The following is a 14,756-nucleotide window of genomic DNA, read 5'->3' as shown; positions in this document are numbered from 1 at the left end:
CTTAACATATATTGCATTATGGATTGTAATTTTTACCCTGTCAATTGTTTTTACTCTGTTGGCAGACCTTAGTCTCTTAGAAACTCCATTTCTATACTTAAGAATTGAGGGCATTGAATTCAATAATTAAAATTGTCTTAATTATAAAGATTATACTGCAAAAATCTTTAAAAAAAGAAAAACACTACTCATAATCTCACCCTATCATATTTATTTTCAATTTTGCATAGTACCTTTTGAATTTTATTCTTCCTAAGGTCCATTGCAGTAGAAAAAGATCAATACCAAGTTTAATACTTGCACAGCAAGAGTCAGCAGACATGAGTCATGATCTTTCTAGCTAGATTATAGCAACTTTAGATTAAGTCCCCTAACATCTACAAACCTGAACTTTTCATTCTAAATTGTAAATCAGATTATTTGTCCTGCCTCTCTCATTTGAAAACCCTTATAAGGTTCTATTGAGATTATGATACTTTGTAGAGTTCTACAAACACGTGAGATACTGTAGTATATCTCTAAGAATGAGTGACCTGAAGCTAGAAATCTGGATCAGACAAAGCAAGGGGCAAGGGCTCACTTAAACATGATCATAATTATTCAGCCTTAGAAAAATAACTGGTTCAGTAAAGTTGACTGTTGGATAATCTGTTGGGTACCATTAATTTATACTAGTATCTCTTCTCCAGGGAAACCTTAGGTCAGCCCTAGTGCATGAGTTCATGTACCTCATTGGTGAATTGGATTACAATTCTCCTTCCTATTATAATGGTATGTTAGAAATGGTTTGTATGACAGCATCAGGGATTCTGAGCTCCTGAAGAATGGAGATCTTGTTTGAATACCCTGGGCTTAGCACGGTAAGGCTATATAAATGTTCCTGTTTCTAGTATATTTTTTGCAAGACTTAACTTTTCTGCAACACATACTTATCTTTTCCTTCCTTTGCTTAAAGTACCTTAGAGGCTCCTCCCATCATTGCTTCTTTGCTTGTCTGTTGCCTTTTTCAGACTGTGAGCCTACCTTTTATTTGTTTGTGTTCCTGAAACCCAGCACAGCAATTGTCATATGAACATAGTCGTTATATGAAAGGATGCATAATTGTTAGTTCTCCTTTAATGCAGAATTTTTAACTTGTCTACCACTGGCATCTTAAAATTAGGAAAACATTCTGTTTTATAATGTTACTAAAATTTTAAAGAGAAGATTACTCTTAAGGTAAGTTTCTAAAAACCTATTTCAATTTTTGAGATACCCGTGCTGAGATAAGAAAATGATTATCTTAAACACATCTTACTGAGGAAAGGATCTTAAAATGTTGCAAATAATGTATAATGACAATTTCATTATGCCTGTTTAGAAAATGGTCTTTGCAGAATAAGCCAGAGCTCTGATTATGAATATCTAATAATAAATGCAATCAGTTATGTAAAGAGAATGTGCTACCCTCAGGTTGTTCAAAGATGCCCGTGTGCCCTCCACAAGCAAAGCTAAGTGGACAGCTGGGAGAAGTATTCAGCTAATTCAGGCAAAAGGGGAAAAGGGAAAGTTTTTGTTTTTTTACAGAGATCTACTGTTTGGATAAAACAATATTAATGTTTTTGCACATAAAGTGAATTCTTAATACCAACCAGTGCATATATTCTAACTTCCTTTTAAGACTTAGTTGACTTTTTAATCTTCCTTTTAAATTATAGAAGACTTTAGATAAAAATTAGGTCCCTTCATATGCGTATAGCCCTAGCACTAGTCCATTTATGACAGAAATTTAGGGTTTGCCAAAACTAGTCATTGATCCTGTGCAACTGGAACATTTTTGATTACTTTATTGTCACATTTCTCCTGAAGCAGAATATTCAGACGAAGCTCATTCTTGGGATTTGGTGAGGCTGCTGATGACAGAGGAACAATTATCCCCTGTATCATATAGAAAAAAACTAAGAAGAGGGACAAGGTTCATATCATTGTATCCAGAAAGAATGTCATTTATATCCAGGAGTATGTTTGAAATTTTATGATGCAGTTTTTAAAAATACAAAGAAATGTGATAGAAAATTACTATGTAGATTTACTGTATGTTATGTTTGTAATTTTCAGATGCACATTTTCCCATCTTTCAACATCTCTAACAGTCTAATAATTATAATTGGATTGGCAGCACTTTTTTTTCTTCGTAGTGAATAAAATAATGATGCATTATTCAATTGATGGTGTCTCTCATTCAATCAGATATAAATATGGGGGTGTGTGTATATATATGTGTATATACACACATATATATATATATATTCCAGGTGAGGATACAGTTAGAAGAGACAATCTGATCTCTTAAGTATTTATGAGTTTGTCTTTTGTCTATCTTTTGAGATTCATTCAATAACAACTTTTCAAGTGCCTATTATTCTTAGATGCTAAGGATAATAAACTCTACCCTCACAGAGCATATAGCAAACTGGGAAGACAGACAGATATTTAATTAACCATATCATGTGGTATAGTATAGAAGCAAAGACGCTAGAGGCTTACACGTTTCTGGGGAAGGAGGACCAATTTACCCCAGTGGGTTTCTTGGAAATGACGTTCATGTGGGGACTTGAGGGTAAGCAAGCAGTGTGAGCAACTGCTTATGCAAAGGCCTGGAGACCTCAGAGGAGCTGGCACAACAGAAGAGCTAAAAGAAACTAAGTAATCTTGACAGGAATATATTCAGCTCATTTACATCTCTTGATACTCTTCTGTACTTGCTTTGAGAGTGAATACAATTCTCCAGTCACAGACCACTCCAGATAGGCAATGTATTTTGATTTTAGCATTGTGGCAACAATTCCAAATATCTTTCATCTCAATTTTTAACATGAATTCAAATACACTATTTTGTGTTTCATACAACAGAAGGATTGTGTAGGTAAAGAATAGCATTTTGATCCCTAATTTTCTGAATATGTTTTAAACACGAGCTAGCTACTCTACAAAATATTTTAAGGGGCATATGAAAATCCAGCAAGTTCTAAACCTAATGGGAAGTTTCTTGGGTTGGAGGTGAAAAAACATAGGCAGAAGAGCATCCATCTAAGGAAGTAAAATCAACAGTTATAAGCTGTGGCCCAAGAGTTTATGCATCAAAACAGCATCACAACAGCAGGGACGAAAAATAGGCAAACTAGTTAAACATATATATTTCATTGCTACTCTCAATGCCTATTTATTAAACAAACATCCTATGAATTTACTGCTACCTTTACAGACATCATAATGACTAAAGAGTTTCACCATCTTCAATAATTCCTGACAGTCCATTGTGTGCCACTGGAGGTCATTTCTTTGTTATGGGTAAGTATTTGATTTCCATATTCAGCCATCACCTCACTGGACTTCATTTTGAATAGAAAATCTTAACTGAAAAAAGTCACAAAGGCAGACTCCTTGCTCTTAGGCTAAAATGTTTCTAGTGAGGAGAGACATATAACTCAAATAGGGGTCATTCTCTATATTTTGAATATCCAGGGATAGTCTTATTTGAGTTATAATTAATATAGGGTGGGACATCATCTAATTTCATGATATACCTAAAAGTCAAGAAAATATCAGATACGCATCATTAATTAGGTCCTTTTCAAAGTCTTTTAGACAGTTACGCTGGGCTTTAACGTTCAGAGGGTTGAGCAAGAAGGAAATGGACTTGAATTTGGTAGTCTATATGGCATATTATTTCACAGCATGAGATTTGAGATCAGAGAGTAAGCTGAGCACAGGCTTTGCCATTTACTAGTCATGGGACTTTGGACAAATTAATCTCTTAGCATTTTGGTTTCTTCATCTCTAATATATGAATAATATTCTAAAATTTTCCTTTTTTTGAGATTAAAGTGAAATAATACATGTAAAGTTTTTGGCACAAGGCCTCACACATAATATGTTCCCAATAAATATGTGCCTTTCAGCATTGTGTTAGTTGTTCTCTGTTATTGTATGTCCTGACCCTATTCCCCAGGAGGTTTAATTCTGCCATTTGGACTTGGCCAATGAGAGGGTTGGGCAAGACATTAGAGGGTGGGAGGAAAAGAAGGGGGTATTTATTTCTCCTGCTCCCTCCTGGCTGGGCTTCAGCTGTGGCTCTAGCTGCACTCCTCTTCCTATGCCCCAGCTCCTGTCCAACAGCCCTTCTCCCATAGCTAGAGTTCACAGTCAACCTGACAGTGCTACCTCCTCAGGCCTAAGAGTGGTAATGGCTTCTCTTCCCACTGTTGCTTCAGAGGCTTTCTTCTCACTATTGTTTGTCCTTAGGTGCTCCACCATCTTTTGTCAGTTCTTTAAATGCCTCTGTAAACAGTCCTTTATTAAACTTTCTTTAGTTAATTAACTAAATATATTTAACTAAATATAGTTAGTGTCACTAGTTCTTTGCTGGGACTTTGACTTACATAAAATAATAATCTTTGTTGACAAATCATTTTAAAATACTGTTAAAAGCTAATACAAGACAATTCTTAATCCAATGGGAAGTTTATTGGGATGGTGGTTTGTTGTCGTGATATAAACCCAGCTTTGAAGGCTAGAGAGGGTTCCTTTAGATGGCAGCTTTGAAGGCTGGAGAGAGTTTGTTTAGATGGCAGGGGGTGGTGGGAAGGAAGGGTGGAGTTCTTTTCTAGATATATAAAACAACAACATCATAGCCACAGTAGCAAAATGAGCATGAGGATTGTGTAGAAAGTAAGGAAATGTGACTGGCTTTCATGGGAAGTTTACATTTCAGGGTTTTGGTAGGCAGGATAATGGTGTCCCAAAGATGTTCATGTCCTAATCCCTAGAACCTGTGAATATGTTACCTTATATGGCAAAAGGGACTCAGCACATGTGATTAAGGATCTCAAGATGAGGAGATTATCCTGGATTATCCAAGTGGGTCCATTGTAATTAGAAGGATCCTTATTAGAAAGAGGCAATAGGGTCAGAGTCAGAGAAGGAAATGGACGATGAAGCAGAGTCAGAGGAAAGATGTGAAAATGCTATTCTGCTGGCTTTGAAGATGGAGGGTGGAGCCACAAGCTAAGGAATGCAGGTGGCCTCTAGAAGCTGGAAAAGGCAAGGAACAATCTGGATTCTCCCTGATATAGCCTTCGGAAGACACACAGCTCTGCCCACACCTTGATTTTAGCCCAGTGATACTTCTAACTTACAGAACTGTTAACATATTTGTTTTCTTTTAAGCCAATAAATCTATAGTAGTTTGATACAACAGAAATAGGAAACCGATACAGGTATAGTAAGAGAGAGAGGTGCTAGATTAGGGCAAACCCCGAGTGGTCAGTAGAGAATTCTGGATTTCATCTGAAGACAATAAAGATCCACGAAAGTGTTTTTGTTTGTTTGTTTTACTAAAAAGACTAAGATATAATGAAAATTACTTATTAAGAAGATAGATTAGAGGTTGGGTACAGATTTGCAACAAAAAGAGCTCTCTACAGTAGTGTGCATGGGCAAGTATGGTGATGAGACCACAGGTTGGTTGTGAATTCTATGAGTTGAGAAGTTTCCAGGAAAGCTGACAAAAACCAGCAAAGGAGAGGAAGAAGTCAAATTTCAGATCCTTGTGTTGTGAAATGGGTATAAATATAGCATATATGAGGAACATATTGATTCTGATGCAATAAATTTTAAATTTTAGTATGATTGAGTAATACACATACACACAAAAGGAAATTAAATATTATAATTTAGAAATATCTATGCATTATTCTTTAAGTCCTTTTCTGCATTTAGCAAGGCATATTATCCCAACAATTGCAGAAAACCCATAGTATGCAACTGTGACTGTTTTAGGCATGAGTAAATAGTTAAACCTAAAAAATCTTCAATTACATAATATATAAAATTGTATATATATACATATATTTCATATATACATATGTGAAATTGTAACTTATTAACCTCTATTTTTTTTAAGTTTCATTCTTGTCTTTTTAGAGGAGATGTGCAAACTGCATTTGATCGTTTCTGCACTAGTGACTGCTTATTTGGTAAAATGAAAAAGGTACAACTTGAGTAGTTAGAAAACTTCAGATTTTGTACAACGACAACAAAATGCAAACAACCTCCAAAAAGTTTGAGCTGAAGAGGCATCATAGGTCAAATAAGTGCAAAGGGCAGTGACAGTAGCTAGTAAGTTAAACCATTCACTGGCTGTAAAGCTGTTCAGAAGTTACTACTGTTTGGATTACTGGACACATCCTGAGTAGTGGAAAATATTTGGATGAAAAGTCAATAGCTCATAATTAACTCTCTTAATACCACCTCACCATGAAAAAATGTTTTGCTTGCGAATAATCCATTTCTCAGTGATCTTCATAAGACTTAATAATGCTTGGGCATCTAAATCAGAGTAATGGGCCTGATCACCCCTGTTTTTAATGGAAAAATGTTAAATTAACTAATACCAATAAGCATGCCAGCAGTAAAGACACTGAACATTGAATACTGATGATATGCTAAACCCAGCCATTAACCTAACCATTAATCAGGTCACTTTCTTTCACACAAAGCTTCACCAATCTGCCTTTTTCTTTCACCATTGCAACTATCCTCCCTCAGTATATGGTAAAATCTGACCATGGGTTAGTCATTTGGAAAATCTTAGAAAATGCTATGATTCAACCTTTTTCTAAACTGGATATAACTTTGCATTTCCAGTGTTTTTTTAAAGTCCTTCCTTAAAAATACCTTTTATACACAAGTAACAATACTATATTTTGCATTTAAAAAAATAGTCTGCTCTGAGACTATCCCTTTCTCAATTTCAAAGTGTTCCTCCTCCTTATATAGAAACATCATTTCAGGACAAGAAACAATTTTGCCTTGCTTTCCTTTCTTTCCTCCTTCTGTAGTAGAAAAGATCTTGAATACTTGACAGCAAGAAAATGCAATAATGCTCACTCTTGAGTAACCTGAAGGTAGGAACTTTGCATATATATCCGGTGCCCTCTAGTTTCCTTCCTCCAAAAAAAAAAAAAAAAAAAAAAGTAAATAAATAAATAAAGGCGGGAGAACGACATTCCGCAAAGTCCTAAAATACAATGTAAACTGTCAAAACAGCTTTAATTGTAAAGTCATTTCTACCTTGTAAAGTTTTCAGCACTGTCTCCCTCCTACCATTGCGGGGGAAGGTTTTGAAACACATCAAAACTAGTATCAAAAACAAAACGCAGACACTCCTTTCTGTACTCGGACCTGCCTAGACTACCTGGAGAGCGTCCCAAAGTGAACCAGCGCTCCCTCTACCTCTCTGGGCCAGAGCTCTCTGTATCTCCCTACCCACAAGTAGCCCGGAGCCCCGCACGCAGATGCTCAGAAAAAAACAAGGTCGCTCACCGGTGAGGAGCCAGCAGCAGGCGACAGCGACCCCTGGGCTGGCCTGGCGTCGGGGGGCCATGGCCGGGGAGCCCGCAGAGCCCGGGGGACGCGCTGGATGGGAGGGCAAGACGCGGCAGGACTGGGCACGGGAGCCGCGCGCTCTGGGCCACTCTGACGACGCAGGTCTCAGTCTCCGGCCCCGGTCAGTCGCGGCGCCGAGAAGCCGAAGAGTGAATTTCCTGTGTTTTCGACGAATGCCTCTAGGTCCTCTCCACGCTTTTCATATCCCAGACTTACTGCCCCATCGCCCGCCCCTTCGCGCGCTCGGTCTCTGAAATCCCACTGGCAGCCTCCCAGGCTCTGTCCGAGACATGGACAAATAAAGCCAGCTTCGCGGGTTCGTGTTTAGGCTAAAGTCCACGGGCTGCAAAGCAAACCTTAAAGGGACATCTGCCTTTCATTGAGAGGGTGATCCCGCTCTCTGTGCCAGCTCCCTAAGGTGGTAGGAAGGCGGGCGAGGGCTGGACCTTCGGGAGAGTGTCGCCAGCCCAGTGGCCCCGCCTTCACACCCCTTACCTCTCCCTGGGTTGGGGCAGGGAGGGCATTTTCAAAGTGCCCTGGCTCCTTGGCCCTTAAGGGGAGGCTGCTTTCCTGGGGTCAAATTGCTCAGAAGGAATTAGACTGTCTCTGAAAGTGAGCACCACCTCCCTCTCCTGCGGACACTTGAACTTCGCTGTGCTGTTGTCTGGCACTGAGAGAGAGAGAGAGAGAGAAGAGGGGGCGTCCACTCAGACACGCCCCCACAGAGGGTTTTGCTTTCGCTTATGGAGAGTTTGCTTCATTTATGGTGATTTGTGGTTGAACGGTGGTTGCCCTTAAACTTTTTTGGGGGGAGACTGTAAGTGGGAGAAAAGAAGAAAAACAAGAGGGGGAGAAAAGAAAAAAAAGAAAGGAAGAATGATAAATGCAAGAGGGAAGAGGGAGGTTAATGAAGGGAGGAAAAACAGTCTCCTTAGAAATGGTTATGTGTGTGGACTATTTTGTTTGAGTTGAATTAAGATGTTTGTACACTGGAGATTGAATCTAATAAAGAACTCAGGGCACTGTTTTATTTCTTCTTGTTATAGACTTTTATAAGTAAGAGTGCATTAAATCATGTTCATGTTACTCCTTCCTCTCCCACTCCCACTCTCTAGGGAACTGAAGATTGGGAAGTTAAGTTGATAGGTCAAAATGTTGGAGATTGTTACCCCACCCGGGGAGACCCAGGCCAGAAAAGGCGCTTAAGAATTTGCAGTGCTTCCCTTCCTTGTTGAATGAGTTGTACAACCTCCCTGAGTCAAGAGCCACATTCACATGTTAGCTTCACTTGCTGTTTTTTGTTTAAAGCAGCTGTGTCTTAATGGTTTTGAGAGAACTTCAAAGAAAGAGGAGTGGATGAGTGGATTTGTGTTTACAGGTGGTGGAGGAAATCAAATCTATTCAATTCAGTTCAATTCAAAAGTAACAACTAATTATCTCTATCTAGCAGGACTAGGGCTAGGCAGGACAAGACTGCCACCCAAAGGAGGACTCTGCCTAGAACACAATACAGGTGACATAGTATAGATAACCCAAGAGAAGGGAAGGGAGAAGCCCACAGGGATGACTGAATAGATTGCCACCAAATAGAAGATTGCAGGAGCCAAAGTTTGGAAAAGATAAAAGGTAAAGAAATGTAATGAAGATCAAAAATAGGGTGGGCAGCCCTGAGAGGTTCAAGGCCATCAAATCTCAGTAATATGACCCATCAGAGCTAAGGAATTCCTCTTCTAATTTATGTGTGAAATGATTAACTACCTAATAAATATATTTAAAACACTTTTTCCCCTGTTTCCAGCTTTCATATTTTCATTTCTTAGTCCTATTTTCAAAATTGCACAAATAAATTTCTAGAAAAATCTCATGTTGGATCACAGTTCAAACCCATCAGACATTACTTATGCTCCTATGCCTGCATTCAGTGGTCTCATATCCCAGTTTCGCTTTCCAACCCATCTTAATTAATCTGTATTATCACCCTGCCTCCTGCTGTTCCTTTCCTGGGAAAGCCTTGATAAGTAATCTGTACATTTCATCTCCCTGTCTATAGTCTCAGTTATGTCTTACGTCTCTCAGTACGGCCCATGGGGCTTTGAACAATAATCAAATACTGATAAATTGATTAATGCTTAGACATTTAAAAATCATGATAAATACTTTCTTCAAAATATCTCTTCAAATTGCTCAGTGTTTTCATAAACATATAATAGTGTGTGTATAAATGTAAACATGTGTATAGATATGTGTACATATATATGTATATGTACAGGCCAGAAAAGGCGCTTAAGAATTTGCAGTGCTTCCCTTCCTTGTTGAATGAGTTGTACAACCTCCCTGAGTCAAGAGCCACATTCACATGTTAGCTTCACTTGCTGTTTTTTGTTTAAAGCAGCTTTTGTTTAAAGCAGTTTTGAGAGAACTTCAAAGAAAGAGGAGTGGATGAGTGGATTTGTGTTTACAGGTGGTGGAGGAAATCAAATCTATTCAATTCAATACATATACATATGTATATATATATGTACATATGCATATAGGGGGTTCTAGAAAATTACAGTATTACTGAATTAGAAAGAAATGAAGAGAGAAATTATAAAATTATATCTTATTGAAATAAAGTATGGTTAAAACATACTTATTATATGACCAAGGTTATAATTATTGGGAACTTTAGCTTTCTTTTTGGGGGTTAATAAATACTTTGAATTTAAATTTTTGAAAATCTTCTCTAGGACTTGCACACTAATGGTGATAACCAGCACTAGCAGTAGTAGTTAAAGTTAACTTCTATATGTGTTATGAATCTTATGGCAATCTTCCTCATTTTATTTCAATGCAAATATAGAGACTAAGAAAATAGCTATTGCTGCAGAATTAAATTTAGAATCAGTGCTCATTTTCTGAACTTCAGTAAATCTAAACATAAACCAATGTCAGCCAAGATATTCTCTTAACCAATTTTATTCCAACAGGAAGACATGTTATTGAGTAAACTGAGGCTTAGGAAGGTAAAAACTAGGGTCACAAACTAGTCATTAATTACATGGGGTCACTTGACAGCAAATGTTAAGCTCTAGACTTTGTATGATGTACTCTTCTATTTTAAATGAGATCTAATCTGATTAGACTTCTCTGACAGTTTGGAAATATGGGTGAAAATCAGAAGTACCTTGAGAGGTTAGAGACTGAACTGATTAAGAATTTAGAATATGGAGTCTATAAAATGAGGCAAAAGTATTTGGGATTACTGGTTAATATCTCAAAAATAAAAACATACATTTCATACTCAAGTATTCTCCATAGAGGTAATCTAATATATTGTGAGTATAATTACTGGAGTAAGTAGGTTCTTGAGTTAAATTTCTTGGATTCATGCCCAGGAACCACCATGTGGTAGCTGTGTGATCTAGGAAAAGTTATATAGCTTCTGTGAGTCTCAGTTTTCTCAAACATAAAATGGGGATAAAAATACTGCCTCTCTCTGAAGATTATTGTGAGGATTAAATGAGACAAACCAATGAAGCATTTAGCAAAATGCCTGGATTAAAGTAAATAGAAGTGAATTATTCTTCTTCCCAGTTTTAGGAGAATTAGAATTAGACAGTGGGAATATAGGGCAGGGTCTGTGTGTGGTAGGCCATAGGAAGTGATGCCATTTGATGGGCATCAAAAGAGAATGTTAGTGTTTGACCAAAATCATCTCTATCAACTCTTGTTATTATTTCTGGAATCCTCACCTGGAATCCTTACTTTGTATTAGGGAATTATCTTGAAAATATCCCAATAAAATGGGTATACATTAAGACATCAGAACTCATTATGACATTAACAAGGACTTACTTTTCAAATTAGCTAGATGTCAAGGGGATTTTTTTTTTTTTTTAACAAGAAAAGAACATTTCACTAAGGGGTTAGGAATAGGAGAGGGCCTAGAGTTCTGCTGCTGGTGAAGGCCAGGGTTCTTTGGTAGTTAGATCATGGGTTCTCAAAGCCACAGGATAAATGAGGCACTCCAACCTGGGTAGAAGGGTGGTATCAGTTTTATTCAGTAGTAAATAAATACTTTTTAATTTTTTTTATGTTAAAGTAACAGATTTTTATAAGAAAAATGTAAAATGACATTTAAAAAAAGTTAAATATGAGGTTTAGAATACATTTTAGTATAGCATCAAATTGTGCTTTCTTCCCCCCTCCTCAACTCTGAGGTGTTAAGGGTAGGTAGTATTGTCTAGAGCTGTTTCTATTAAGATTTCATAAAGATTCAGATTTTTAAATTTTACTATGTATATATTCAGCGAGTTGCTCTCCAAGACAGTGATGCTAACTCACAGAGCTAACTCATATGGCCAACTTAGTTTAGTTGAATAATTTTTATTTATTTATTTATTTATTTATTTATTTATTTATTTATTTATTTAAAAGATTTTATTCATTTGAGAGAGAGTGAGAGAGTGTGGGTGGGGGGAGGGGCAGAGGAAGAGGGAGAACCTCAAGCAGACTCCCTGCTGAGCATGGAGCCCAACATGGGCCTCCACCTCATGACCCTGAGATCATGACCTGAGCCAAAATCAAGAGTCGGAGGCTTAATCAACTGAGCCACCCAAACGCCAGAGTTGAATAATTTTTTTTTTTTTAAAGATTTTATTTATTTATCTGACAGATAGAGAGACAGCGAGAGAGGAAACACAAGCAGGAGGAGTGGGAGAGGGAGAAGCAGGCTTCCCGCTGAGCAGGGAGCCCGATGCGGGGCTCAATCCCATGACCCTGGGATCATGACCTGAGCCGAAGGCAGACGCTTAACGACTGAGCCACCCAGGCACCCCAGAGTTGAATAATATTAAGTTCCTGCTGTGTACTGGACTCCAGGGCCATGTTCTGCAGAGGCAAAAATGGGTAGAACACTTGTTTTTTTACTGAAAATCTGCTGTCCATTAATTTTTTTCACTTGGAACTAGGGACAAAAAAACAAGCAGTTTTGTTCTCAATTATAACATTGACATGTTTCATTTTAAGCCTGTTAAATTAAGCAGTCTACTGGAATTACCATATTAGTGTTGTTACTTCAACTTGAGAACCCATGATTGCTTCTTCTATGATCAAAACAAAGTCACAATGATGTAGAGCTTAAACTTCACCACCAACTAAACTTTTTTTTTTTTGTTATTGCATAATGTTCTTGTGTGAATGTTGTTTCACTTAAAATATAAAATAGGTGTTCCTCCCACCCTATTTCCTGAACAAGTCCATGCCAGAAACTTGGTCCAAAGAAATTTGGGCAACTGGTACTTAGGAAAAAATTTTGAATTTAGAATCCTGGTGAAGGACAGTTCTAAACACTGTAAAAAACTCCTAAAACTTATTAGCAGACTTCAACCTGAGTGACACACTAGGGCTGTACTGGGGGAGGGAGTACCAGGGTGGTGCCCTGGCAAGAATATTTAAGTCATGGCACACTTGAATCACAATAACCATCACTGATGAGCAGTAACATTTTTGCTGCAATGCTGGATTCCTTAATTTGCAATGTGAGTTAATTATTTTTTAAGCTATTAGGTAATTCTGGGACTATTTGAGCAGGTTGATTTAATTAATTTATTTTCCTTTCACCAGTTTATAAAGAGTTAAAGCAGGTAGGTGGGCTCTAAAATTTCAGGACTGAAACAAATAAATTGTTAGTATTAAACCAAGAAGACTGATATTTCTTGTAATAGGAGTGGGTCACTATATATGTGGGGGAATACTCTTGTAGTTAATAAAAAATAAATACATCAAGAGAAAGGGATTTGGCTCTGAAATAATAATACTTAAATTGCTTGTTTTACAAATTATGTGGCTATTTTTCATCTGCTCTACTAGACCATAATCTATACCAAGACAGTCAATTATTCATTTTTATTGCCTGCAGCATCTGCCCCTATGTAATTCATTCACTCAAACATTCAAACATTTATGGTGTTACCTCTGTGCAGGAGGAAGTCTTCTGGCCCCCAGGATTCAGAGATGTTGAAATGCTTGGCACTATTCTCAAGAACATTCACAAGATACCTAGAGATATGCACAGAATGGCCTTCCTAATTGTGTCTGATGAGCCCTAGAACAGAGCCTAAAGTCAACAGGAAGAAAAAGACAGGGTTTCATAGAGATGATGGCAGTGAAATGTGGTCTTGCAGTAAATGGGGAGAAGGTTTCATGGGTGGAGGAAAAGGATAATGGGCATTCTAGGCAAAGACAGCATGAAATGGATGAATACAATGGAATAAAAGTTAGGAAAGGCAAGTGAACTTCTGACCAGATTTGAAAGGATCTTAAAAGGATGCTAAGGAATTTGGACTTCTTATAAGAATAGAATATTTTCAGAGGTGGAGCAAGATGGCAGAGGAGTAGGAGACCTAAATTTCATCTGGTCCCAGGAATTCAGCTGGATAGGGATCAGATCAAACCATTCTGAACACCTATGAACTCAACAGGAGATCAAAGAAAAGAATAGCAGCAACTCTCTGAACAGAAAACGACCACTTTCTGGAAGGTAGGACGTGCAGAGAAGTGAATCTGGGGCGATATTTGGGCGGATAGACGGCGGGGGAGGGGGCCTCCCTTGGCCGCTTCTGGCAAGTGATAGAGCCGCGGAGCACAAAATCGGAACTTTTAGAAGTCTGCTCCACTAAGGGACGTCGCTCCACTGGTTAAGTGGGGGGTGGAACCCTCGCTGGGACAGTGTGGTCTCAGGACCCTCAGGGTCACAGAAAGACCAGGGGTGCCTGAGTGCGGCAGAGCTCCCAGGTATCAGAGCGGGGAAGCCGGCTGAAGAGACAGAGCCGAGGAGTGTGCTCTCAGCTTGGGGTTGCCAAAAACTGTGATCCATGGCACAGTTGGGCCACTCTTCCTCCAGCAGGGACCCAACAAGTGGCAGATCTGGGGAGACTCCCCTTCCTCCCCAGGGAGGAGTGGCACAGGAGCTCACTGCAGGGATCTGCTGGGTTTGGAGACTCCACATGGGGTCGGGTGCCAGAGATAGAAATGCTCGGTCACAGGCCGGGTGAGCACGGAGTGTGGCCGGAGACCTGGGACACAGGAGTGATTGACTGCTTTTCTCTGGGGGCACACTGAGGAGCAGGGCCCCGAGTTCTCAGCTCCTCTGGGGCGGAGATTGGGAAGCCGCCATTTTCACTCTCGTCCTCCAAAGCTGTACGGAAAGCTTGCAGGGAACAAAAGCTCCGGAGAGCAAACCCGAGCAGGTTACTTAGCCCGGACCAGGCAAGGGCGGGGCAATTCCGCCTCTGACAAAGACATTTGGGAACCATGGCAACAGGCCCCTCCCCCAGAAGATCAGC

At 38.9% G+C, this 14,756-nt stretch overlaps 1 protein-coding gene across 1 annotated transcript in view; it reads right to left on the bottom strand.

Annotated features, from left to right (window-relative positions):
* ITGA1 (integrin subunit alpha 1) overlaps positions 1-8,072 on the bottom strand; it is a 154,448-nt gene extending 146,376 nt beyond the window's left edge. The window contains exon 1 of the mRNA XM_081825796.1: positions 7,366-8,072. Coding sequence (XP_081681922.1) covers positions 7,366-7,426 — 61 coding nt within the window. The 5' untranslated portion in view covers positions 7,427-8,072. The remainder of the gene's footprint in view (positions 1-7,365) is intronic.
* Between the last annotated feature and the right edge of the window lie 6,684 nt (positions 8,073-14,756).

The sequence above is a fragment of the Leptonychotes weddellii genome, chromosome 7 (assembly GCF_054177405.1).
Source record: "Leptonychotes weddellii isolate Sample4059 chromosome 7, ASM5417740v2, whole genome shotgun sequence".
NCBI classification, from domain to species: Eukaryota; Metazoa; Chordata; class Mammalia; order Carnivora; family Phocidae; genus Leptonychotes; species Leptonychotes weddellii.
The sequence above is the reverse complement of the archived record's forward strand: the minus strand, read 5'-3'. Positions and strand labels throughout refer to the sequence as shown.